Consider the following 26,065-nt stretch of genomic DNA (forward strand, 5'->3'; position numbering starts at 1 on the left):
ATTATGCGGGATGTCCTGCATTTTTGGGAGAAAGTGCTTGTCCTGTCCGGGACACACTTTCCCCTGCATTTTGGTGGCTGAAGGTGGGCAGCAGCAGCCAGTGTGAGCAACCTTGCCCCCACAAGGGCATAAAAGAATCATCAGCAGAACCAACTTTAATTCCCTCCAACGGCAATGCAGCAGTGCAACTGTGACTTGGCCTCAGTGCCTGAGAAGCAAGACTGTGCAATCTAGTCATTCTCTCTTGTCAGACTACCCCCATAATAGTGAAAAGGAGATGTGTGTTGTGCAGATGAACTGCATCCTGGAACGATCCAAAAGGCTCTCAATATATTTATTTATTTATTTATTTATTTATTCATACATACATACATTTATAAACCGCCCCAACCAGAGGCTCTGGGTGGTGTACAACAACTTTTAAAAGACATAAAAACACACAATCGAAAACAAAGTGTGAAAAACAATATAAAAACAATTTAAAAATAATTAAAACCATTTAAAGCCAATTAAAATACCTTTTAAAACAACAACACTTTACGAGCCTTGGAAGGCCAGGCCAAAGTTTTTAGGGCTCTCTTAAAAGCCCACAGCGAGCCCAAACTGCGGATATCTGCTGGGAGTGCATTCCACAGACCAGGAGCAGCCACATAAAAGGCCCAGCTCCAAGTCGCCACCAGACGTACCGGTGATAACTGGAGACAGACCTCTCCAGATGACCTCAACGAATGATGGGGATCATAGCGAAGAAGGCACTCTCTAAGGTAACCCGGAGCCAAGCTGTTCAGAGCTTTAAAGGTAATAACCAGCACTTTGTATTTCACCTGGAATCATATCAGCAGCCAGTGCAGCTGTTTTAAGACAGGCATAATATGGTCTCTCCGGGCTACCCCAGAGACCAATCTGGCTGCCACATTTTGAACTAAATGAAGTTTCTGAACTACGTACAAAGGCAGCCCTACATAGAGCGCATTGCTGTAGTCGACCCTGGAGGTTACCAGCTAATGCACCACTGTTTTGGGATCGTTCTCTTCAAGGAATGGACGCAGCTGTCGAATCAGCCGAAGCTGATAGAAAGCACTCCTGGCCATGGCCTCCACCTGAGATACCGTGGTGAGGTCTGGATCCAAGAACACTCCCAAGCTGTGTTCCTGTGCCTTCTGGGGGAGTGTGACCCCATCCAGCAGAGGAATATATAACTCATCCCCTAAATTCCGATCCCTCACAATGAGCACCTCCATCTTGCTTGGCTTAATATAGCCCTCACCACCCCACCTGGTGTACCCTTCTGCTTAAAAAAACCAACCAAACAAAACAACAACCTAAAAACAACTTTATGTATTTTATAAAAAAATTTTTTTACAAATATGCAGAAGAAGCTTCCAAAAAAATAAAAATAAAAAATAAAAATAAAAGTCAACAGAATTACGTTCCTCAACCAAGTAATAAATACAAAAGATATGCCCTATAATTTTACCATAAATGAAGTAAGGTGATATACAGATTTACACAACAAAGTACTAAACAAATTTAAACTATATTAAAAAATGCCTTTTTCCACCCAACATTATAGGCAGCGCTTCTCACAGTTCATTCTATTTTTCAAGTTTCTAGTTGAAAAGTTAGGTAAGTTGGACTAGAAATTTCTAGAACTCGGCCAAGAAGTACAAAGGTTTTTCCTTGATCTACAAAAATTTATTTTTATGTTTCTATTTTTCTTCCATCTTTTGCCAGTTGATGCAAGGTAGTTAACAGCAGATTTAAAAACACACACAATTTAAACACACACACACACACACACACACACACACACACACACACACACACACAATTCAGTTAACAGGAGCAGCATGGTGGTAACTATATCCTAAGCCTTAGGACCTTAGGACCTAAGGCATGATGGAACAAGTAGGTCTTTAGAGCTCTTCTCCACTCAAGGTGACCTCACCACTCAGAAAAGCTCCGCTGGCAGAGTTGGTGTTGGTGGAGTGATTACACTTTGCCATCATGACTGCCACAGAGTAATCCCCAAAGTGAGTCCTATCTATATTTGGCGGGATTTGTCTCAAGCCTTCCTCCAGTGAGGCTTTTTGTCTGCCTCATTGCTCTTAGCTCCAAGGAAAACTAAGGTCATTTCCTCATACCAGAGGTCAACTGGGGCTTTGGTAGTATTGGCAACTGGAATCTCCTCAAGAGCAATACAACATTGAGGGGATCCACCTGTCTCCTCGGATGGACTGATTATCTTAACAAGTCTCCCACCTGTGTAGCAAGCAGAAACGAAGAAAACCAAAAATCCACTAGGCAATGATTTGTTGATTACAACAGAGCGATCACAGACCACTATCATCCTGTCCTGTAAAAACCAGGTCCAGAGTATAATCTGACATATGAGTGCACCTGACAGGCCCATGGTTGCCCACACAGGAGGACCTTTGGTGTGTATTTTAAAGACTTCCAAGGCAATAAGCCTAGGGGGACCCAATACCTCTTCTGAAACCACCCACCACCAGCAGGGTGAGCAGTACGGTAGCAGAATGACAATCCTGTCTCAGAAACCTACCACTGGGTGCAGGCACTCAAAACAATGGGATTCCTAGACAGTGCACCAGGAATGAATGATGGAATCATGACAACTCCCCTCCCAGGCTGAGTCTCCCACAGAACACAGAGTCACGGGGGACAAACTAGGATAGGTGAACTCCTCCTGCCTTTTCCAACTAGCTCTCTGTCCCACATGCCAGGTTGGTGGGCCAGTCCAGGATAAGTGCCTGGATGGCAGAAGTCTTACCATGCACTGACCTGGCATTCAATACCAGAGCTTTCAAAGCCAGGGGAGTATAATCAGTACCCCTTGGGTAGCAGAAGCCGGGAGAAGAACGGAGAGGGAGAATATACATTAACTGCCTAATATGGGAGTGGGGCTCAAAGTTATCTGGCCAGGTAAAGGTAAAGTGTGCCGTTGAGTCGGTGTCAACTCCTGGCGACCACAGAGCCCTGTGGTTTTTCTTTGGTAGAGTACAGGAGAGGTTTACCATTGCCATCTCCCACGCAGTATGAGATGATGCCTCCCAGCATCTTCCTCATCGCTGCTGCCTAATATAGGAGTTTCCCATAGTCTGGGAAACATACCAGTGGGGATTTGAACCAGCAACCTCTGTCTTGCCATAGCAGCCTGCATCCAGCTGCTCCGCCCACTCGCAGTCTGTTGGTCATTACTGTCCCTCCATTGCTCGCTGCAAGTTGTCTCCCCAGAACAGGGATGTGCATGAACCTGTTCAGAAGACCTTTTATGGGCCTCCGAACAGATTTGAATGGCCAGTGGTTCGGCCACTTCAAAGATTGGGGGGGGGGGACATCATTAAGGGAGGAAAAGGATACACTTACTCCCCCCATGGCATTTCCCCCACCGGCCCTCTCTTAAAAACCAGTCTGGCGGGGCAGCAGCGTAACTCCCTGCCTCCCCGTTCCCTCCTCGATCCAGAAGTGACTGGAAGTGCTCCACATGCGTCTGGCACGTGCGCACACTGTGCTTGCTCATCAGTGCACGCATGTCATGCAGGCGCATATTGCACGTACCCCGGCATGCATATGCAGGGTACTTCCAGTTACTTCTGGACCGAAGAGGGAACGGGGCGTCAGGGAGGTATTCTGCTGCCATGCTGGACCAGTTTTTAAGAGAGCGCTGGCAGGAGAAATGCTGTCGGGGGGGGGGAGTGCACCCTCCCCTGCCCTTAAAGGTGACCGCCCCACCTTCAAACTGGCCCCCGCCGGTTCCGTACACATCCCTACCCCAGAACTGCACTTCGGCAAGTCCTTTCTTTGGAGTTCCTGTGGGATGTTTGAATGGAGGAGGAGGAGGAAGAGGAGGAAAAGTGGAAAAGTGCACTGCTGCGGAGAAGTGGCAGCAAGCAACAGAGAGCTCACAGCCAGTGCCACTTGCCTCCCCAGCATGTGAGCGAGCAGCAAGGATGAGCAGGCAAACTTCAAGCGGGTGAAACAGCAGGATGCGAGCTGCTACACAAAGAGCATCCAGGACCAGCCCCACCCCCTGGGCAGGCAGGCAGGCAGAGTGTGCCTGGGAGAGGGAGGCCAGTGAAAGAGAGGAGAAGGTGGGCACCAGGTGTGGGCTCCAGTGCAGGGGGTGGGGCTGGTGAGGTGGAGGATGAGATCATGCTTCATGATTCGCTGCAGCTGGGCAAATGCCTTGAGCCACTGCTGGCTCATTAACATGTAGGGTGCATGAGCCATAAGCCCGGACACTCCTGGCCTAACCCTTCCCCTGCAACAGCCCACTAGATTTCCACCACTTCTCCCTCCAGGCACATCAGTCCTCGAATCCTTAGTTCTCCCCAAAGGCAACCCTGATCTGTTCCCATCCACAACCTATTTCACTCAGAATATTCTTAGCTGGTATGCCAGCTGCATCTTTTTCTTGAGATAAACTACCTCAGAACAGTGGTACATAAGCTGGTAAGCTCCAGACTACAGCAATGCACGGCGTGTGGGGCTGCCTTTGTATGTAGTCTGGAAACTGCAGTTGGTACAGACTGTGGCAGCCAGGCTGGTCTCTGGGTCATCTCAGAGAGATATCACTCCTGTGCTGAAAGAGCTACACTGGCTGCTAATAAGTTTCCAAACAAAATACAAGGCCAGCGTGGTGTAGTGATTAGAGTGCTGGACTAGCACCGGGTAGACCCGAGTTCAAATCCCCATTCAGCCATGAAACTAGCTGGGTGACTCTGGGCCAGTCACCTCTCTCTGCCTAACCTACTTCACAGGGTTGTTGTGAAAGAGAAACTCAAGTATGTAGTACACCGCTCTGGGCTCCTTGGAGGAAGAGCGGGATATAAATGTAATAATAAATAACAACAACAACAACCTATATAGTTCTAAATGATTTAGGTCCTGGGTATTTAAGAGAACATCTTCTTCACCAGATAGAATTTAACCCTAACTTAGAATATTCTAAGTTGACCGTCTAATTCAGAATAACTATTTTTTTAAGAAACTGCAATTAGCAATCTAGTCTATTCATCTCTGAAAATGAAGCATAGGGCGGAAGCAGTTAAATGGCTAACCTGCCATCTACTTCAGCAATAAGGTGGATGCTGTTTTTGCAGGTACAATTTTAAAAATTGCTGCAAGCAAGTGACACATGTAAGTTGGATATGGGTAGAGACTGTTTTTCAAGCTTTCTGCTAATGGAAACAATTTTGAATCTCAGACTCAGAGCATTCTTAAGGCAATGTAAACATATTGACAACTGTCAATCCTGACAATATGTCCAGGATTTTCTAATCTCTTTCCCCAAAAAGGCCTAATTGTATTACCTCCTGCTGAAATGACTGAAACGCAGCAATTTGAGCAGATTCCTTGTAAACCCACATGCAAATATTTGAAAATGTGTGTGCAATTATTTTAGTAATAATTTGAACTTGGCTTTTGAAAGGTTGTGTAATGTCAGCTTTACGTTTCTAAAAAGTTTCACAATGTGTAATAAGGCTTATTACTTCAACATGGTCTTTTGGAAACCTGGAACAATGAGCTGCTCCTGTGGAGTGTACGAACTTGAAAATATCTCATGTGAACTGGTAATCTGGACAGTTTATTTCCCAAGAGGTCTGTGAATTGTGACACTCCAGATTCCAATTGGTAATTTGGGGGCCTGTGAGATGGCCAGCCAGTCAGCTTATCCGCACAGGATACCTTACTGCCAAATAAGGTAAACTTGCACATGTGTTAAGTTGCTCACCAACATGCTTGTGCATGTGTATAGATACAGAAAGGGCCTAGGCAAGCCAGCTACCCCTTTCTGAAAGACTAACATAAAAAGTCATTCCTCAGTCTTTCAGTGAATCTGCAGTCTCTGGGCTCATAGTGGTTTGATGAAGTGGGGTTGGTTGCTTAGTAGTAATCACTCTCTTTTGGCTTTCTTTCTCCCTTGCTGATATACGTAGAGCAAGTGATGTGGACATTTCCTCAGTATCATGCATAATACGGTTTTCTGTAGCAGTTTGAGTGCCTGCAGAGAGCAGAGTCAGTTGCAAAACAGTTGCTCTGATTTCCATGTCTTCTTGGAGGGTGGAGTCTATTTACAAAAGAAAGCTGACAAGGCGACAGCGGTGGTATGGGCCCCTCAGCCAAGAGACTAATATCACCATTGCCTTCTACTCATTGGCCAATAGGTTTCCTCTCAGGACTAAACCTTGGCACCTGATTATTGACAACTGTCCCTAGAAAGCACATTGCAAAGCCAGGCTGCCATCACCAGAAGCAGGCCCTCACAGTAACATAGGAAGCTGCCATATACTGAATCAGACCATTGGTCTATCTAGCTCAGTATTGTCTTCACAGACTAGCAGAAGCCTCTCCAAGGTTGCAGGCAGGAATCTCTCTCTGCCCTATCTTGGAGATGCTGCCAGGGAGGGAACTTGAAACCTTCTGCTCTTCCCAGAGCGGCTCCATCCCCTGAGGGGAATATTTTACAGTGCTCACACTGAATATTTTACAGTCTCCCATTCAAATGCAACCAGGGCAGACCCTGCTTAGCTAAGGAGACAATTCATGCTTGCTACCACAAGACCAGCTCTCAACCCCTCCGTGGTTGCTGCCCACCTTACTTCCAAAGATGGGGAACCCAGAGGATGGTCTCAGTGTCACTGGTCGCAATAGTGCTTGAGGACTCCTAAGCCCAACAATGGCTACTATAGTGACTTAATATTGATAATTGTAGACTTCAAAATCCAGATTAGCCTCAAGCCAGCCACACTTTTGTAAAGCACCTCTGCTCCTCAGGTATTAAATATGGCCTCCATCCTGCATCTTCTAGGCCTTAGCTTCACTATTAAATGCAACAGGCATCCGGGAGTCTTCAGGAAAAGTGATTTGTCAGGACTGTAAACATTTTCATGACCAAGGAGAATACCAACAATTCTAAAAGTGATTTCCATTGCCTGGTATGTAGACTGAAAGGAGAGAAAGCATGGAAGGTTTCCAAAAGTTACAGCAATTTCACATTGTAGCATGAGTAGCCATTTTGCCATGCTTTCAGAAACATCCTTGTACATTTTAAAACAAGAGCATGGATGTGAATGAACTACAGAAGAAAAACCTCAGCGTACTCTTCTCTTTCCCTCTTAAGAAAGGTGATCCATGCTGTAAAAGCAACAGGGTGCCATCATGATTAATCAGTCTGCTCTTAGTTCTCTCTAGACGGCACTATTAACATTTTGCTACAGCTTGTTTATATAATTCTGACAGGGCCTCAAGATGGTGTTCTCAGAACTATTGGCTATTCATATTACTGGGATGAAGAGCAAGCAGAAAAAGAATTTCACATGGAAAAACGTGGCCTCCCCCTCCCCAAATTACTTCACGTTCCTTAAGAACAGTAATTGCATTTCAGTGTAAGGAAGACAAAAATAGATGTACAGGCTGCTATAATGTAATAAAGGAACATAGTAAGGCTCACAATGTGGTGGGGATATACCATGAAAGAAGGAAATGTGGGAAAGTGGTAATTCTGCAAAGACACTGTATTTGCCTTCATGATGATAATATTAGAAGTCTTAAGTTAATTACAACTTAGCTGACCATAAATGAAATTAAATTAAGCTATGCACTACTATCCAAACACCTTTTACAGGTATGTTCATTTAATTCAGAGGGGGTGTGTGTTTTAAATGAAGCCTCCATGTCCATCCTTACAATTCTCATCTTCATTGACAGGTGCACCCATTCAGGTACCTATCAAACCCTCCCACAATAGCCAGAGTTTAATGTAAAAACTAGAAAGTTGGTAAAACGTAAGCTCCCTCTGTTCCAAATAATAAAAATAAAATAAAATTCCACATCTTAACTTTATACTCTCTGTCTTCTATACCCTGTCCACTCCAATGCTTCTTCAGTCTCTAATCCCCCTTTGTTTAAGTCCTTTGTAGCTTCCGATGGCTCTCATTTTCTCAGGTTCGCTTTTGTTGCTCTGCTCCCCTGAATGCCTCTTCACAGCTTCCATTGGACCCTTTTCTATCACCTTTTTCCATCAGCTCTGGCTCTTCATGCCTCAGCTAGTATCCCCACTGTCCTCCCTTGCCCCATGTCTTCGAGCCCCATTGCTTTTCTCTCCCTTTTTCCTTTGATCTCTTTTCTTCTACTCTCTTCATTGACTTGGTGCGGCCCTCCCTACCTCTTTATTTTAATCAGAACATTCGTTTTGCTTTGGTGTTAATCAAAAGCGGTAATTTCTTTCTCTGATGCTTTTTCTGAACTGCAGCCTCCCTAAACCATCCTGCCTTGAATTTTATACTAATTGAAGGAGACACTATTACCAGTATTACAAACGAAGGACATCCTAAAAAGATAATCTTGCCTGTGGATGTGTGTGCAAGAGCAAGGCAATCATTTGCAAAATATTGCACAGGGCTTCCTCACCAAGTTGCAGGTGGTTTTGCATTTCTGCTTCATTCACTCACACACACATTTTAAACAGGAGTTTGTTTATTAACACCTAGCACTTTGCTGTCATTAATATATCTTCCCTTAGTTGTTCTTGACATTCTTAATCAAGGCACTGACATAGGTTATCTCTTCGAAAGCAAAGATCATCTCCTTTCTGTTACTGGAATAAAGAAGCCAAGACAAAAATACCCAGATATCTGTTTTCACACAGCCTCTCTTCCTTCCCAACCAGACCACTGTTTAGAGTGGGTAGCAGGGGCATCATTTATCTCTACAAAAATGGTTTCCCAACATTCTGTCCCACTCTAACATGACTAAGAAACAGAACCTAGGCACGACTATGCAAACAGGGGCTGTCTTGTTTCTCAGCAATTCCTGCTGAATCCTATGGGACAAAGTAAGCCCCAAACACAGCTTCTAGAATTGGTTGCTGGCATGGGTAGGGGAAGTGTTTTTATTGTCCTTCTCAGGGCCTGGACGCTAGGTGGTGGGTGGGTCGGGCGGGGCTGGGGCATGGCAGTGTTTCTAAAGCACACCCTGCTTGCCTGAGGCAATGACCCCAATGATGGATAGAAGGGTGGGAAAAGAAAGGGGGGGGCGGTGCTAGAACTGCCTATATGCTTCCTTTAACTGTGGTTCCTCTGGGATGCTAAGAACTTTCAGTGGTAATCAGATTAGCCTTAAAGACTGAAGTGTCCCTGCAGTTGCACAAGCTTCACTAAAGTAGGAGCTCGTCCAGCAGTAGTTCTGGCTGTAAGAATGTTTGTGTCAGTGGGCTCAAAGTGCAACAGTTGGTCACAGCTCAGTGATATGCAGAAGGCCCCAGGATCAATCCCCAGTTCAAAAGATCTTGAGTAGCAGGACAGGGAAAGGCCTCTGCCAGAGATCTTGGACAGTTGCTGCTCTCAGAGCAGACAGTACCAAGCCAGATGGACTAATGGTCCAACACAGAGTAAGTCGGTTTCAAATGTCTTCTGGAGAACTTGTTTCAATCTCTGCATATTCAATATATGATGATGGCATAAATGTATACCTTGCTATGTACCCTCAAAAATCATCCCTCCTTCAGAGTTTGTGTAAGCATTTGCTCCCAATATCCCTGAAGCACTGATAAATCAAGGACCTCTTGAGGATGCAGACAATCCGGTTGCACTGAAGCTATCCAGTTACAATCACTAGACAGACACAATAGGCAATGCTTTAATTGCTGGGTCATGGGAACCACGAACAGGAAGTGAGAGATGGACAAGCAGGGGAAGAGAGCCCCAAGGAAGCTTGTTCTCAACTGCTACCCCTTCTTCCTACCTCCTTCGCAGGTCTTCGGCCACTGCTGCTCTGCAGCTGAATAAATAGGCTCGGAGGGATTTCAGCTGCTGTCTCAGGCGGACCACAGTTGCCAGTGGCTCAACGTGTCTGTACAACATAGGGTTTTCCTGCTGGATGTCAATCAAGGGCTCTTCATACACATATTCCAGGAACTCTTTGGCTTGCTTTGATACCTAAAAGGGGGGGAAATCCATTAAGCTTAGCTCAGCTTCTAATAAAACCTTTAAATACTCACAGGCAATCAATACTCTCTCCTTAGCAGTGTTATCCTAGTTTCACTTAAGTGTTCTGAAGTGTAATACAACCTCATTTATCCAAATGGCTTAAGGGACGTCTTTATGCATCTGCATTATTGGATGCTTGGGTAACACTTGGAATGCTATTTGGATGCTTGAAGTGCTATTTAATATAGCATTACTCTGATATAGGAGCTACAGGGGAGATGCAGAAAGTGAATTCAGATATTCAAATAACTGAAATTCAGTTAGTAGAAGTCCTACAGAGCATTCTAATCATACACATGTTTAAAGCCTGGACCAAAACTCACTGGCAAAAAAACCCATATGAGCTGGATTAAAATGGTCCTGCTCTGAGAACTCTATTGCACTAGAAAGGCACTTGGAGAGCTATTTTAATTCAACTTACAGCCACCTTCCATTATTCATATCTAGCTATTGCCTATACACGTTTCTACATGAATACAAGATTCACATATGTTTTAAGGCATTCCTGTAACCAAGGCTGCAACTGAGGGAGTACATGGATTTTTATATGCAACTGGCCTGCTCCTCAAATTCAGGCTAAGCAACATTTCCTTTGTTCATCCCCATGATGACCCTGCAAGGTAGGCAGCCCCTTTCCTCATTGTATAGCTTGAAGTATTGAGGGATCAGACAGAAATGCTGCATGCACTCGGGACATCTCTGTGAGGAAAAGCTGTGTGAAGGAAATAACTTTATGTATACAGGTCAAACGTAATAGAAATAATGTCTAACTTTGCACAACCATGCTGACAGATGTTGCTTTGTGGCAGCAATTTGTGTGACTGCAGCAGACATTTTTGAAGGGGCACTGTGCTCATTCAAATTGGAGGAAGCAGCACCTGTGTAAGATCTGTTCATACACCGACAGGTATTACTATCTCCATGCAATTGCACGTGTTTCACTCCAGTCAAGTGGGATGTGTTGTTAACAACATTAACAATCTTTTGTTCATGAAAAATACCCCAGCCAGCATGGCAGAGGTTCAAACAGACTCATTCAGCTTTCTAACACAACTTCCCTCGAGTCTGCTTCCCCTGCTCCTTTTCTACTTGATTTCTTTTAAAGGAGGCAGTAACACAAAAACAATCAGCAACACTTAAGGCAGACTCTGTTAAGTGAAGATTAAGGCACAGTCTAATCACATTGATTGATTGATTGATTGATTGATGCATTTATATACCACCTTTCGTTAAAAGACAACCCCAAGGCGGTTTACAAAAGTTAAAACATACAATAAAAAGACAATAAAAGTATTAAGCTAAAAAATATAAAACAAACCAAATTTTAAAATCTATAAAATACAAGCATAAAAACAATACAACAGGTTAAAACACATAGAAGCAGCAGTAAAAACGATTATGTAAAAGCCTAGATAAAAAGCCAAGTTTTAACAAGCTTTCTAAAAGCCGTGATTTCACACATTCAGAGGGACACTCTGCACAGAGGGTGATAAGAATGTCCGAATCAGGCCAGGTATGGCCTTCCCAAAATCACACAATGGCCTGATTCAGTCATAATGAAAACCCATGATTCATTGCTATGAGCTATGGTGAGCCTCAGGCTCATGTGACCCCCCCCCTTATTTCTTTGCACATGAGGGGAGGAGATTTAAAGCTCTCTTTGCAGGCTGGAACAAACTACAGTTTCCTGATCCAACCAAATACAGGGAACTGTGGTTTATACAAACTATAATGAGTCAACCAACCAGAATACTGAACCATGGTTTGTCACTAGAACCAGGCCATTGTGCTTCATGGATGAGCTGGGATTTAAAGTCAAGTCTCCCAGGTCCCAATCAAAAACTCTTCTGCTTTCTGGGCTTGCTGTACTGGCTCTCAAAGCTAAGCTTTAAAAGAAAGTTGAAGGCCCCTCGCTTTCTCTCCTTGAAAGCATCTGGAGGAATTGCACAACTCCATTTTGAGATGATTGGACACTTGAGAGCATCTGGTAGCATGAGAGGGAGGACATAAACAGTAGAAATCAAATGTATTAATAAAATAATAATAATAATAATAATAATTTTAAAAAAATAAATTAAAGGGGGAGCGCACAGAAAAGATCTTTAAAGCACCAGGGACATATAGGTGCTTAAGTATATTGCAAATGTTGGCAAAGTTTTCCATGTAAGCACATCTACACACAGAAAAGATTCCAAAGTAATAAAAAATGGCAAATCTTGATGAGCACTTGCTGAATGCCTTCAATTATATAGCTGTACATTTTAAAACACAGGTGGAGCTCTAAAATGAATTAAAAGATCAACTTTCCAGAGGCCCAAGAGCCACAACCTGTATTGAAATATCCCATTTGCCAGCTGCTACAATTAAACAGCAAAACAAGCCCCAGCCATTAGAATGCCAATTTTTTCAACAATTAGAGCAGAATATAAAAACAAAATCTACTTTTCTGCAAAGTTGTTTGACACAGTTATTCATCCACAATTTCTGTTCAAGGCAGTAAGACTTGCAAGTAGAGTAACTAACTGCACATAAAACTAAAAGCTAGGGGAAGGAGAATACAGAACTGCCTCTACAAACATGGGTTTGTTTGTTTTACATAACTATTGCTTGAAATACACAGGCCACTCCTCTTTACTCTCTGTTTGTGTAAAACCATCATCTAGATATGATGGGTAGGTGGTTCAATTCTAGAGATGTGCATTAATTGTATTTTTGCAATTCAATCCGAGCTCAAATCCAATAGCAAAATACTCAAATTGATTAATCGAAACAGCGGATTTCTTCTTATCCTTCCTTGTAGCCAGTCCCCAGTGGCTTTACTAACTGGGGTGCTGTGCTTATTATTTTATTTATTTATTTTGCAGCCCCGCCACTTTTGCTGTTGCTATCTGTGTACCTGGTGGATTAACTTTTGTTTTTTGTAGGCTGGTGTGCAGTCTGCCAGGCTCTCTCTAATTCCCTTTCTTCTGCCCCCCCTTTTATTTTCTTTGATAGTTTGGATGAGTTGGTGCCCCCACCTGCTGGCATCACATCCCCTCCCCACAGCGGTTAAGTCCCGGGTGTCTGCTTGGCCTGAAGAGCAAAACCTGGGAGACTCCAGCCAAAGACGCCAGAACGGAAGCCTCCAGCTGAAGACACTGGAAGGTGAGGGCCTCCACCCCCTCCACTCCCTGCTCTGGAATCTGACTTCATCATTCATTGCAAGGTGTACTCAGTCAAAATGTGGCTGAAGGCGTAGTTCTAGTTGAGTTTATGGTTATGGCTATGCTTGCTGGCTGCTGAAGGTGCTGCTGTGGCAACTGCTGCAATGCTGAAGTAAGGAGTCATTATTGTGTGTGAGATAGCAATTTGCCAGTGATGTTACTGCAGCATAGGCACTGAGGCCTATGCACTGGGTCAGTGATTATTGTTTGGCCATTTTTGGACTGTGTGTTTGACAAAATGTGGTGCACTGTGTGCTTCTGTTCTGCAGTGTTTTTCAAGGCAGGGTTGCAAAATTTGTGCACTCTGCTTGTTTTGGCCTTAGAGACACTAAAATAGGTTGAGTGGTAAAATAAGGAGTGTGTGAGTCTGTAGCATGTTTCCAGTGGGCAAACCATGGCTTGGTAGAGATGTGAATAACACCTGTGTTATTAACTTGGGCTGCAGTGCAGTGAGCACGGAAACAGATGTATCTGTGTGTGCGCGCACGCACACACACACACCCCCTCCATTGTCTTAAACTTTCTGCATCTAACGATGAGGCACTCTTGCCAGTTAGTTGGGATAGCCCATGCCCCAGTAAACCAATTAGCAAGCTACCACAAGGCTCTTAATCTTTTTGTAACCAATAGGGCTATCACAATGGAAACACCTTCCTTCACTTTGGTGTCTAAGTTGTTCAGGAGGCTTTCCTCCCAATAGTCTCTTATATTTCAGCCCACTGAAATCTGGCAACCTGGGTGTGGTGTTAGTAGACTTCTTATTTCAAGAAACAATAAATTGTGAAACACCTGCAAATGGACTGTAAGAAGACTAATAAGCACGCATTTACATTTACTGGTTACTCAACAGTACTTGGCATTTCTAAAATGCATTGTAGCTATTCAACATGCTTTGCATATGTTATTTCAGACACTCTTACAACATTATTGTAAAGTGGCCCAGGATATTATAGATGTGGGAGGGGGAGAGAGAAGGGAGCCAAGTCTTGTACAATAGTGGTGGCTTGCCTAAGTGATTTTAGAGCTGAAATTAGATTGAAAACAGGGATGTCCCAGTTCACACTTTTGGACAGCTAAAGGTGAGGCAAGGCAAATGCAGAGGGAGTGATGGCCTCTTGAAAATAACAAGAGCAAGTTTCCTATTTCTTTGGATGGACCAATGAGCCAGCCTGACCTGGAAGCTTTTATATGGAGGTCAGGGAGTACCACTCGATTCACTCTGGCTTAATGTTGTTAAAAGGTTTTCTTGCTGGTCTAGCTGGTCTCCTTGCAAATCTCTCTTTGAGCCAGAGCTGGGTGGTGGTGCGCAGGCTACATTTCCACCAATCATCCTTCAGCTTGGAGGAATTTACATTCCCATTGAGGGTGGTGGGTGTGGGTCCTGACAAACATCATGTTACACCAACTTTCATTTGATGACTTAAGTCCATTGAAAAGCATAGTGTTGATAGTGATATGAGAGGCTATGAAAATTCCACTAGTAGGTTAGTCACACACTGCATGTCATCGCAGAACAGTCCCAAATTACACAATTCTCAAATCTAGTGCTCAGGTAAAGATGCCAACAAGTTTACCAGTGGTTAGTATTACCTTGATAAAGGCAAACAATAGTGCAGCACAACTTAGATATAATATCATGCATTTATGTAGTACTCATTCTTAGTTCTCGAAGTGCTCCATGTGCACTTGTTTCATTTCCATATTACTGAACAAATCTGAGAAGAAACAAAATTGTTGGTTACAGCTGCCATAAGGCAACGGGGGAGAACAGGCAAGAAATCTTCTATTAATACTCAGAGCTGATCTTAAATACAAACTAAACAATAATTGTCCGGCTGATGTGCCTGTGCCCCACACTGACCTCAAAAGCAGAGAGGGAGGAGGAGGAGGAAGGATGGAGCTGGGGCTTGGACATAGCCAGGACTAATCCGGGGACTGCCATGCCGAATGTGGGCAGATCAGGCTTCCGGACTGTGGTGTGTCTCCTAGTGGGGCACCCGGAACACTCTAATGACATCGGCTTGGCAAAGCGGGTGGCCGAAACTGATGCAGGGTGGGAGGCAGGAATAGGGCTGCACGAGGGGGATCAGGAGAAAGGAGGGGAACGAACGGCAGCTGAAGGGGTAATAAAGCTTGCAGGGAGAAGCAAGGATGGGCAGGGCCCGGATGTTTGGCCTGAGAAAATGCCTTTAAAAACAGCTCAGCCAGTGATGAGAGCAGAGCGGAGGGCGGGTGGGCTGTAGTCTCCCAGTGAGGAGCCAGCCCCAAGACTTGACTGCCTAGGAGGAGTACAAGGGTGAAGCTAACCCCTCCCCTATCTCAGAGGCCTTGCCTAGGTAGCCTCAGGTTTGCCCACTCCATGGGAGACAAGGTGCTGCCCGGGCTAACAATTTTAACATGAAGTACTGCCAAATGCTTGTATATTACTTCAGTTGTACAGGTGTACATTTTAAAATACAGGTGAGACTATAAAAATAATTGAAAGTTGTGGTTCTCCAGATGGCCCAGAGGCATAAGCTGCAATGAATTCCCCATCTATTTGGCAGCTGTTACCATAAATTTGTTTAAAATAAATAAGATATATGCCTAAGTCAAGCTGCCTATACAACTGCCTACGTCAAGCTGACAGGACAGAATAAATGTGCAAAGCCAAAAATACTACAAATCTCAGAAGTATAAAATCTTTTAAAAAGAGAAAGAGAAGAGAAAAAAAATCTTATCAAGGCCTTTTCAGACAATACTGATTTGCATGCACAGGTGGCCCTCGTTATCCGTGGACTCTGTATCTGCCATTTTGTGAATCCATGATTAGGTCTTAAGAGACCCAGTTTCGTTATCTGTGGGTAGAAAAAGAGGCCAAATTTGTGTATCCGTGATTTAGAGTGGCTGGAAATGACCAAGAAATTACTTCCAATTTCATTTCCAGCTGCCCCTTTCTAGCAGAGAGCAATTTGGTGGCTCTTTAAAAACAACTTTTTGGGGTTGAATATTCAACCATTTTGGGGATGGCGAGGCGCATTGCTGGAGACCTGGAGAATAATGTACTGTCCTTTTCTTTTATATCTGCCCCCTTGTTTTTTTTGGTCCTTTTTATTTTTGGTTAGGAATCTAACCCCACCCACCCCCCGAATTCTCATTGACTCAAGGTTTTATTATGCATGGTTTCAGTATTCCTGCCTGCGAGAATGGAACTCTTGCAAATAACAAGAGCCACCTAGACATAACCTTTGTGCAGTTTCTCATAAGGTATTAAAATAAGTGAAAAGCAATTATTTGAAAAGTAATCCAAGCCCTCAGACCGAACAACAGTTATTGCAGAAGTAAAGCTATTACTTGAGTGTGGGGAAGCGGAAGTGTATACACAGCATCAATAAATTCAGAACCACACAAGGACTCCTGATGGCAGCTGCCCACGTCCTATCAGGAACTCTTCCATGCCTGTACATCTATATATTCCAATGTCCTTTAAGTTCAAGAGAGAGCCAACGCGGTGTTAAGGTTTTGGCCCCGGCCCAAAGAGATGCAGGTTCAAATGCCCACTCAGCCATGAAACTCGCTACGTAGTTCTGAGTCAGTCATTCTCTTTGAACAGAATGGTCTTCAAAGAGTTGTTGTGAGAATAAAATGGGATGGAGAAGAGGAAGGAACCATATCACTTGGTTCCTTGGACAATGGGTGTGATAAAAGCTCTTCAGAGTCAAGCATATTTGTCCCCATTGCTTTGATGTGAGGGGAATCATAGTCTTAAATGGGAAATGAGTCTAAGATCTACTAAAGATCTTTAGGATGCACTTATAATTCAAATCAACCTGCCACATCTCCTCAGTGATCATTCAAGCCAATTCTGGTTCTGCTCCTGCCACGCAGGACAACTGCACAGTATCTGTGTTGCATAGACAGAGCAAAAGGAATGACTGAATTTCTACCAACATATGACCCACAAAACTGAATGCTGTCTGCCATTCAGGTCCTGCAACCTGCTCACAGTGCCGGAGAACTCTGCCTCCTGATTTGTTGTTTTTGTTTTTTGCAGTCCCCGGTAGATAGTAAGACAGGAGTTTTATCAAATTCCTGGTGGGCCACCATATGTGGCTGGCTGGCCTACATCATCTATGACAGGAATAGAATACTACACCCATGCCGCTGATCCAACATGATGCTGACTCACTGGCTTTAGTGCTTTGCTAGATTTAGCTCTCTGAACATGAAACAGGCATGCAGTCAGTGAGCAGGATGACATGTACAGCACAGTTGATATTACACATTCACAGTGAATGCCAAGGGAACAAATGAAAACAGACATCTAATTGTATCAACATTACCAAATAAGGTTCATGCTATGGTGCATACATTGATTCCCATACACTCCAAGCTGTTGGAGAGAAAAACAACAGGTTCTAATTTCTATTTGGGAGCAGCAAGAGAAACAGGAGGCAAGTTGCTTTAACATGTTCTATTCAATTCATTCTGTGCTTAAGAGATTAAGCCAGGGGTTTCCAGCATTGGTCCCCATCAAGAGCTGTATCTTGGCTGAAGGTCATTGTGGCTAGGGCTGATGGGAGTTGTAGTCCATCAGCATCTGGGGCGCTAATGTTGAGATCCCTTGGATTAAGCAGTGATTAAGTTTTTAAGATAATTTCTAGAGTCACAGACATTTGAAATTGAAAAGCACGTTAAAAGGGTTGAAATCCTACTTCTAGATTTCTGCAAGGGTTTATAAAAAATGTGTACATTATATTTTGGTGTGATGAAAACTGGAACAATTAGTAAACAAGATACTGGCTATAAACATTTGTAACAAGTTGTTTGGTAGCAAGTTGGGATCAAGCCCTATTTTGGAAGCGCTACTTGATAGATCACTCTGTTGAAAATTATTTCAGAACTCTTTCCATCCCAACAGATGTGGTACTATCAAAATAAACTATTTTGCAGTAGAAGTGAATCCAAGTGACAGCCAAAGCATTAGCAGCGAATGTACAGGAGAGTACATTCACTCTACCACTTTACTGCTGGTGGAACACCTGGAAATACTTCTATTTGAAAGTTTATACCTCTTTAGAGGCATCTGTATTCAAATCCAATTTAACTGCTAGTGGAAAATCCAGAAGTGTTATATCATACTTTAGAGTGTTGAAAGCACTGCACGTGTTCTCAGCAGTCAACAACCCATATTGGTCAATCCCCATATTGCAGACGTGAGAACGAAAGACAGTGGTTTGACTAAGGTCAGAGGCACTCTTACCTCTGGACATTCAGGCCAAAGTCCAGGGCCTCCAAGGCCCCTGCCCCGCCCCCAAATCCTCTTTAATCTGTTCCTGGTGGTGTGGTTGCCCAGCCAAGCATGATGGTGCTTAATTTGGAGGGGAGGGGGAGCCTCCAAAGGCCTCTAGGTCCAGGCTTCCAAATTACCTAGGTGCACCTCTGCCAAGGGTTCCAAGTAAGTTCATGGCAGAGGTGAGATCTAAATCAGATCTTTTCCTCTACTATATTTACTCTCACAGTTATAGGTAGTCCATGCCTCTCACAGTTATAGGTAGTCCAGCTCTGGGAATGGGGGGAAAGGGGGTTGTGCAAAACAGGGCAGTTGAATTGCTGCTCTTTCTTTTGCTAGAGCAGAGGCTGAAGCAAAAGGCAGGAGAAGCTAGAGACAGGCAGGAGCAATGTAAGTTAGGGGAAGCAGCGAGGTAGCCAAATTTGCAGATGACACCTAACCTTTAGGGCAGTGAAATCCAAAAGAGATTGTGAGGAGCTCCAAAAGGATCTCTCCAAACTGGGGGAGTGGGCAACAAAATGGCAAATGCGGTCTGAATTGTCAGTCACTGACCAACAGAGGGATCTTGGGGTCACGGTGAACAGCTTGTTGAAAGTGTCAACTCAATGTGCAGCAACTGTGTAAAAGGCCAATTTCATGTTTGAAAATAAAACTGCTAATATTATAATGACCTTATACAAATCTATGGTGCAGCCACATTTGGAGTACTATGTACAGTTTTGGTCACCATACCGCAGAAAGGACATTGTAGAACTGGAAAAGGTGCAGAGGGCAACCAAGATGATCAGGGGCCTCACTTCCTTATGAGGTAAGACTACAGCACCTGAGGCTTTTTAGTTTAGAAAAAATATGACTGCAGGGAGACATGATAGAGGTCTATAAATTATGCATGGTGCAGAGAAAGTGGATAGAGAGAAAATTTTTCTCCTTCTCGCATAACACTAGAACCAGGGGTCATCCCATGAAACTAATTACCAAGAAATTTAAGAGTGACAAAAGGAAGTACTTTTTCACACAATGCATAATCAACCTATGGAATTCTTTGCCATGGGATGTGGTGATGGCCACTTGCTTGGATGGCTTTGAAAGGGGCTTGAACAAATTCACAGACAGGTCTATCAATGGCTATTAGTCTGGTGGCTTTAGGCCACCTCCAGCCTCAGAGGCAAGATGCACCTAAATACCAGTTGCAGGGGGAGCAACAGCAGCAGAGAGGGCATGCGCTCAGTTCTTGTCTGTGGGCTTCCCAGAGGCATCTCATGAGCCACCATGTGAAACAGGATGCTGGACTTGATAATAACACTTGAACCGAGGGAAAACCAGAGGCTGAAGCAGAAATAAGTCTGTACCAGGAACTCCCAATGTGGAGCTGTTGCACCAGCAAAGATCTGGCTGGAAATGAAGTGTGTATGAAGGAGCCAGAAGCTCCTTAGAGTTAGCTAGGCCACGATCCAGGGCAAGTGCTCAAATATTGTTTCTCCACATATCAGGAGAATAGGCAGGCGTCTCACCATCAATGCTGAAGCCTGGCCTGGCATCACTCCTGCTTCTGGGGTCCCTGGGGCCATGGAGGGAGCCTGAGGATGGGGGCAGGAGTCCAGACGGGGTGCTAGATCCCCTACATCCCTGGGCTTTTTCAAGGGGGCATCTGCAGGAGGGGTGAATTCTGGCTGCTTGGAGAATATTGGGAAGCTATGTTGGGGTCTGCTCTTTCTCCTCCTTGGAGAAGATCTCATCAAGGTACAAGTCTGGATGGATCCTGATACCAGCCTAGGAGGACTCAAGCTATAACACCACAGCAGATGGCTCTGGGATCTAGAATAATTACTTTTATCATTAGGCCAAGAAATTGGTTAAAATGCTTTTAGCAATTATCTATAGCTGATTGGGTCTACTACTGGGGTAACTGGTCTGATTATGCATTAATTAATTAATTAATTAATTAATTAATTAAAAATATGTATACCCTGCCCCTTCAGTACAATATTGTTCAGGGCAGCTCACAACAGTAAAAATATAAAGCATATCAATTAAAACAAACTCAGTTAAAAAAATGAATGAAAATGTTTTTGTTTAATGTCCATCAATTTATCATTAAAAGATTTTAAAAGCCTCTCTAAATAGCTGGGTTTTGAGACCTTATTTTAAAACCCTAAGGAAGGGAGTGTGGTGAAGTTCTTCTGAGAGAGCATTCCACAATCAAGGAGCCACAACCAAGAAGGCCTTGTCTCAGAGCTCAACTAGATCTCAGTCAATGGTGGGGCTACGAGCAGGGTTTGAGATGATGAATATGACCCCTGGCAGATTTGTAGAAGCGAATCAGATACCCCGGCCCCAATCCATGTCAGTCTTTAAAGCACTTTGAATTGGGCCTGGAAGCAAACTGGCAACCAGTGACGCTGCTGCAGGATAGGTGTCACTCCTCGAGGAGCAACTAGCACCCACAAGCATCCTTGCAGCAGCATTCTGGACCAGCTGATGCTTCCAAACCATAGAGCGCATTGCACTAATCCAGTCTGGATGTTAGCAGTGCATGAATTACTGAGATCAGGTCTGACTTCTCCAAGTAGGGCCGCTGTAACTGGTAAAAGGCACCCCTGCACACCGCTGCCACCTGTGCCTCCAAGAACAGCATCGGTTACAGAAGCAACCCCAAACTGCAAACTTGGTCTTTCAGGGGGATTGTGACTCCATCCAGGACCAGATTTACCTCACCACTCAAGAGCACATCTATCTTATCTGGATTAAGTTTCAGTTTGTTTGCTCCCCTGCAATCCAGAACAGCCTGCACACACTGGTTCAGGACATCCACTGCCTCCCTGGTGTTGGCCGCCTTAAATGACAGGCAGAGCTGGGTATCGTCAGCATACTGATGACACCGTAGCCCTTACCTATGGATGACCTCTCCCAGTGGTTTCATGTAGGTGTTAAACAGCATGGGGGACAAAATAGAACCCTGTGGCACTCCACAGGTCAATGACCAAGTGGTAGAGCAGGCATCCCAAAGCACCTTCTGGATGTGACCCTCAAGGTAAGACTGGAGCCACCATGTCACAGTGCTCCCAAGTCTCAACCTGGAGAGGCGGCCCAAAAGGAAACCATGGTCAATGCTATCAAAAGCTGCTGAGAGATCTAGACAGGGTCACACTCCTTCTGAGGCTATTCACACGAGCGTGCAAAACCAAGCTAAGGGAGCCCAGCCCAGCTTTTCACACTCGTGTGAACCACCGGGATCGCACCTGATCCTGGTGGCTACACAGCGGCAAACCCGCCTAACTAGCCACCTAGTTAAACGAGGTCAAGGGAGTGAGCACTTTTTAAAATCGTATGGAGGATCCCAGTAACGCACCATGCAGTCATGTGCTGCATTACTGGGACTCCTGGGGGCGGGGCGACACAGGGTAGCACATCCTGGCACCCTGACCCCCAGAGTTACTGGGCGAGTCCCAGGCGAGCTGCCCGCCCAGGAACGGACAGGAGCTCATCTGCAAGGAGGGTAAGTGAAACCCGCTCTCCCCGCAGACCTCCACGGAGCTCTTCTCACTTATCATGAGAAGAGCTCCTCCTGACGTAGGTCATCCACCAGGGCACCCAAGGCAGTTTCCATCCGATATTCAGGCTGGAAGCCAGACTGGAAAGGATCCAAGTAATTAGTTTCACCCAGGACTGCCTGGAGCCGAGTCACCACCACATGTCCCAATACCTTGCACAAGAATTGAAGGCTAGAAACTGGTTGGAAGTTGTTTAGGATGGTTGAGTCCAAAGAGGGCTTTTTCAGGAGTGGTCTAATTACTGCCTCCTTTCACATGAAAGGCACCCCCCCACACACACACCGATTCAGGGAAGCATTTATCACCCCTGCCACCCACGGTCTTTTGGGCCCTCACAGAGTATCCCTTGAACCACTCAAAAAAGCTCCACTGGATGACATTGAGCAATGGTGATGGTGAAGTAAGTTTTTTTTTTTGCTGTCATCACTGCCATAGAATGGGTTCTAAGATGGGCTCTAGCCTGTGTTTGAACATGTTCATTCTGAGTTTTCTGCCAATGGCACTCAAGCCGTCTACTGGCCTGCTTAATTGCCTGCAACTCTCCTGTATACCAAGGGGCCTCTTGGGCTCGGCAGGTCAGGCGAGGGTGCCTAGGTGCGATCATGTCATTCCATCATACCAGAGAGAGACCAGGACGTCAACAAGATTGGTATGTTGGGCTTGAGTCTACAGTTATTATCAATGGTGCAGAAAGCTCTCAATACTGTTATCATGAATTCACACTATACCTTGTATTTTGAAGTGTCCCAGTTATGAACTAGCCGTGCAGGAATGAGAAAGTTGTCATCCACATGACAGGTGCTGCAGTAATACCATCCACTGTAGCTGCACACTTTTGCTTTGCCATTGGATAGGCCAATGGAGCGCTGACAACCTGCCAATAGGAAAAGATTAAAAAAGGAAGATAAAACTGTTTCAAAAGCCAAATTCTTAACCATTTGTGACAGAACCAAATATCTGCATAACCATATTTAGCTGCATTTTAGTTACAGTGTTGGAGTATTTATTTACTTTCCCAAAGCAGAACAATTATAGCAAGCAAGAGCGTGAGATTTTGAAAAATGCTTGTATAGCACTCCATGCTGTATGACCCACTTGACAAGGTCATCTGAGGGGGCTCTGCTCCGGGTGCCAACAATAAGGGAGACTCGGTTACCATGCACGCAGGACAGGGCCTTCTCTGTTGCTGCCCCGAGACTCTTGAATGCTCTCCCGACGGCTATTCGCTCCTCGGTCTCCATCACAGTTTTTAGAAAGCGTGTTAAATCTTGGTTTTTTTACCCAGGCTTTTATATGATTGTCTCTGCTGCTGCTTCTTTGTATTTTGTTCTGTTTTTATGCTCGTATTTTACATCTTTTAATTAGATTTGTTTTTATATTTTAGCTTAATATTTTAATTGTGGCTTTTTTATAATCTTGTTTTTAAATTCTGTGTAAACCGCCTTGGGATTGTTTTAATGAAAGGCGGTATATAAATCTAACAATAAATAAATAAACAAACAAACAAACAAGCAAACAAACAAACAAACAAACAAATAAATAAAGCTATCCTATTATTAGAACACCATGTTCTATCATGTTTTTATATGCTACAGAGGAGGATCAGGAACCCCTGTAATGGCCTGATGTGAAAGAACCTAATGGCGGTGGCAGCAGGACTTGGTTGGCAGATCATTTTACAGAATGGGTATGGATATGGACGTCTACCATCTTCCATCTCTTCCTCAAAGTGGGCCTCGCAGGAAACTAGTTGCTGATTAAGGATATAGAAATATCTTTCTTCTTGCCTTCTCCTGGACTGTCACTCTTTGGTAGACTTGGGGTGTTCCAGTCTCACTGTCATCAGGAGAGGCAGATTTTGCTGGAGGAGGAGTGTATCTCTTTTCATCATGTTTGTGGTATGGACACTCTCCATATTCCTACCCTAGGGTTACTCTGCTGGCTAAAATCCTGCTTTATCTGCACAGTCTCTCAGGATAAGCACTCAAACTCTATGCATACAGGCCTCCTAAGAGCGAGCACTGTTCAGTGGATACAGAGCAGAATCTGGATCTGGATTCATATCCTGCCCTTGCCATGGACTTAAAGCTAATGCTTCTGGGCAAAATACAAAGTGCTGGTTATTACCTTTAAAGCCCTGAACGGCTTAGGTCCAGGTTACCTTAGAGAGCGCCTTCTTCTGTATGATCCTCACCGCACGTTAAGGTGATCTGAGGAGGTCCGTCTCCAGTTACCACCAGTACGTCTGGTGGTGACTCAGAGGCGGGCCTTCTCTGTAGCCGCTCCTGGACTGTGGAATGCACTCCCTGCAGAAATCCATAATTTGAACTCTTTATTGGCTTTTAGGAGAGCCCTTAAAACCTATCTGTTTGGCCTGGCCTTCTAGGGTTTTTTAATTGTTGTAAAGGGCTTTAATGTACCTGGTTTTTCAGGGTTTTTAACTGTTTGTATTGTTTAACTGTTGTTTTATGGTATTTTAAAATCTCTGTTTTAATTATTGATTGATTCTAACTGTTTTTGTTTTATCTGTAAACTGCCCTGAGCCATTTTGGAAGGGCGGTATAGAAATTGAATGAATGAATGAATGAATGAATAAGGCAGACATGGTAACTGAGCTGGACAATAGCTACGTGTGTTCTTCATTCTTAACTATACAACATCAGTGTGTGATAAAGAAAGATGTACAAAGGGTTTCTCCCCCACCTTTCTACATGAGATATCCATGACTCATTGTTTAAGGAGAAGCTCTCTGGGTTCTTCCTTAGTCTCTGCCCTTTTCCAGAATTGCATTACTGCACACACTGCTCAGGCAAATAGAGGATACCAGCTGTCTGAGAGAACCACAGAGAACTAAAATCCTACACAGTTTCTGCAAGATTAGCTACTCTGGCAGTTACACAAAGCAGCATCTCTGTGATCATTATACAAATGACCACTGTGCCACAGGAGAACCCTAACACTCCAGAGGTCTATTCAGGCTCATTACTTTATACAAGTGTCCATACAAATGTTTGTGTGAATGACTGTACCTGTCTTTACCTGGGTACAGATGCCCTCAAATGCAGAGTACAGATAGGAAGTACACAATGTGTGTACATTGAACATTATGTGTGAATAACTGTACATGTCTACATATCTGTATTATGTGCATACACTGTACACAATCTCTACATATGTTGAACAGAACATGTGAACAGAGCTAGATCATCACGGAATCCACGGTATGGAAGCAGGACAGAGACTCAGCACACTTTCTGAACATGGTATGACATAAATGAACACAAACATCATGTGAAGAGATCAAATACCATGAGGTTAAGTACCAGGAGACTTAAATACCAGGAGGCTTTCCATAAAAGAGAGCCAACCAGGAGGCCCCCTTTTCCTCCTAAAGGCCAGCCTCATCTTCCTTCCTCTTTGGAAATAATTCTTCCCCTCCTGCCTACTGTGGGTTTGTGGTGATACTAGTTCTATCCTAGTGTTAGAATACTGGGCTTACCTTGAAACAAAACATGCTCAGTTGGTTCTGGAAGTCAGGTCTGCCATCAGTCATTTTGGCATGGGTTTTAGCAGAGAGAGAACATTTTTTCGTATAATCTTGTTTACTACTTATTCCTACAACATGAAATTTCCTGGAAGTCTCAAAATTACCTTCCTTAAACCTTGGAATGTACGTGTGTGTGTGTGTGTGTGTGTGTGTGTGTGTGTGTGTGTGTGTGTGTGTAGAGAGAGAGAGAGAAGCTGCTCAGTGCAATTTAGCATCTATTCTTCAAGCTCAAATTCCTGTTGTGTGCTATGCACCTATCAAGAGAACTCTAACCCAGAGTCAAACGATTTTCAAGTTGTGCATCAAAAACATTATCTCCAGGTTTTCATTGTACTTTGCTTTTCTTTCATGGCGATGTAAGCCACCCTGATCTTCTTCACTAAAGGATGGTACAAAAACCAATAAAATTCTGTTTCAAGAGATTCAAACTCTGCTCTCCAAACTTATACATCAATGTTCACTCACTCCTTCAGTTACTGAGT

General features: G+C 44.1%; 1 protein-coding gene across 4 annotated transcripts in view; it reads right to left on the reverse strand.

The window, feature by feature from the left end:
• Positions 1–26,065, reverse strand: part of PLEKHM3 (pleckstrin homology domain containing M3) — a 129,565-nt gene that overhangs the window by 62,094 nt on the left and 41,406 nt on the right. For 3 of the 4 annotated variants that reach the window (XM_053282784.1, XM_053282783.1, XM_053282786.1), the window contains exons 4-5: positions 22,765–22,910; positions 9,766–9,959 (exon numbers count right to left, since the gene is read on the reverse strand). In XM_053282784.1, coding sequence (XP_053138759.1) covers positions 9,766–9,959; positions 22,765–22,910 — 340 coding nt within the window. Of the gene's footprint in view, positions 1–8,512; positions 8,621–9,765; positions 9,960–22,764; positions 22,911–26,065 lie in introns of those variants that run through there. The other variant, XM_053282785.1, reaches the window with a different exon arrangement.

The sequence above is a fragment of the Hemicordylus capensis genome, chromosome 1, assembly GCF_027244095.1.
Source record: "Hemicordylus capensis ecotype Gifberg chromosome 1, rHemCap1.1.pri, whole genome shotgun sequence".
Lineage (NCBI taxonomy): Eukaryota > Metazoa > Chordata > Lepidosauria > Squamata > Cordylidae > Hemicordylus > Hemicordylus capensis.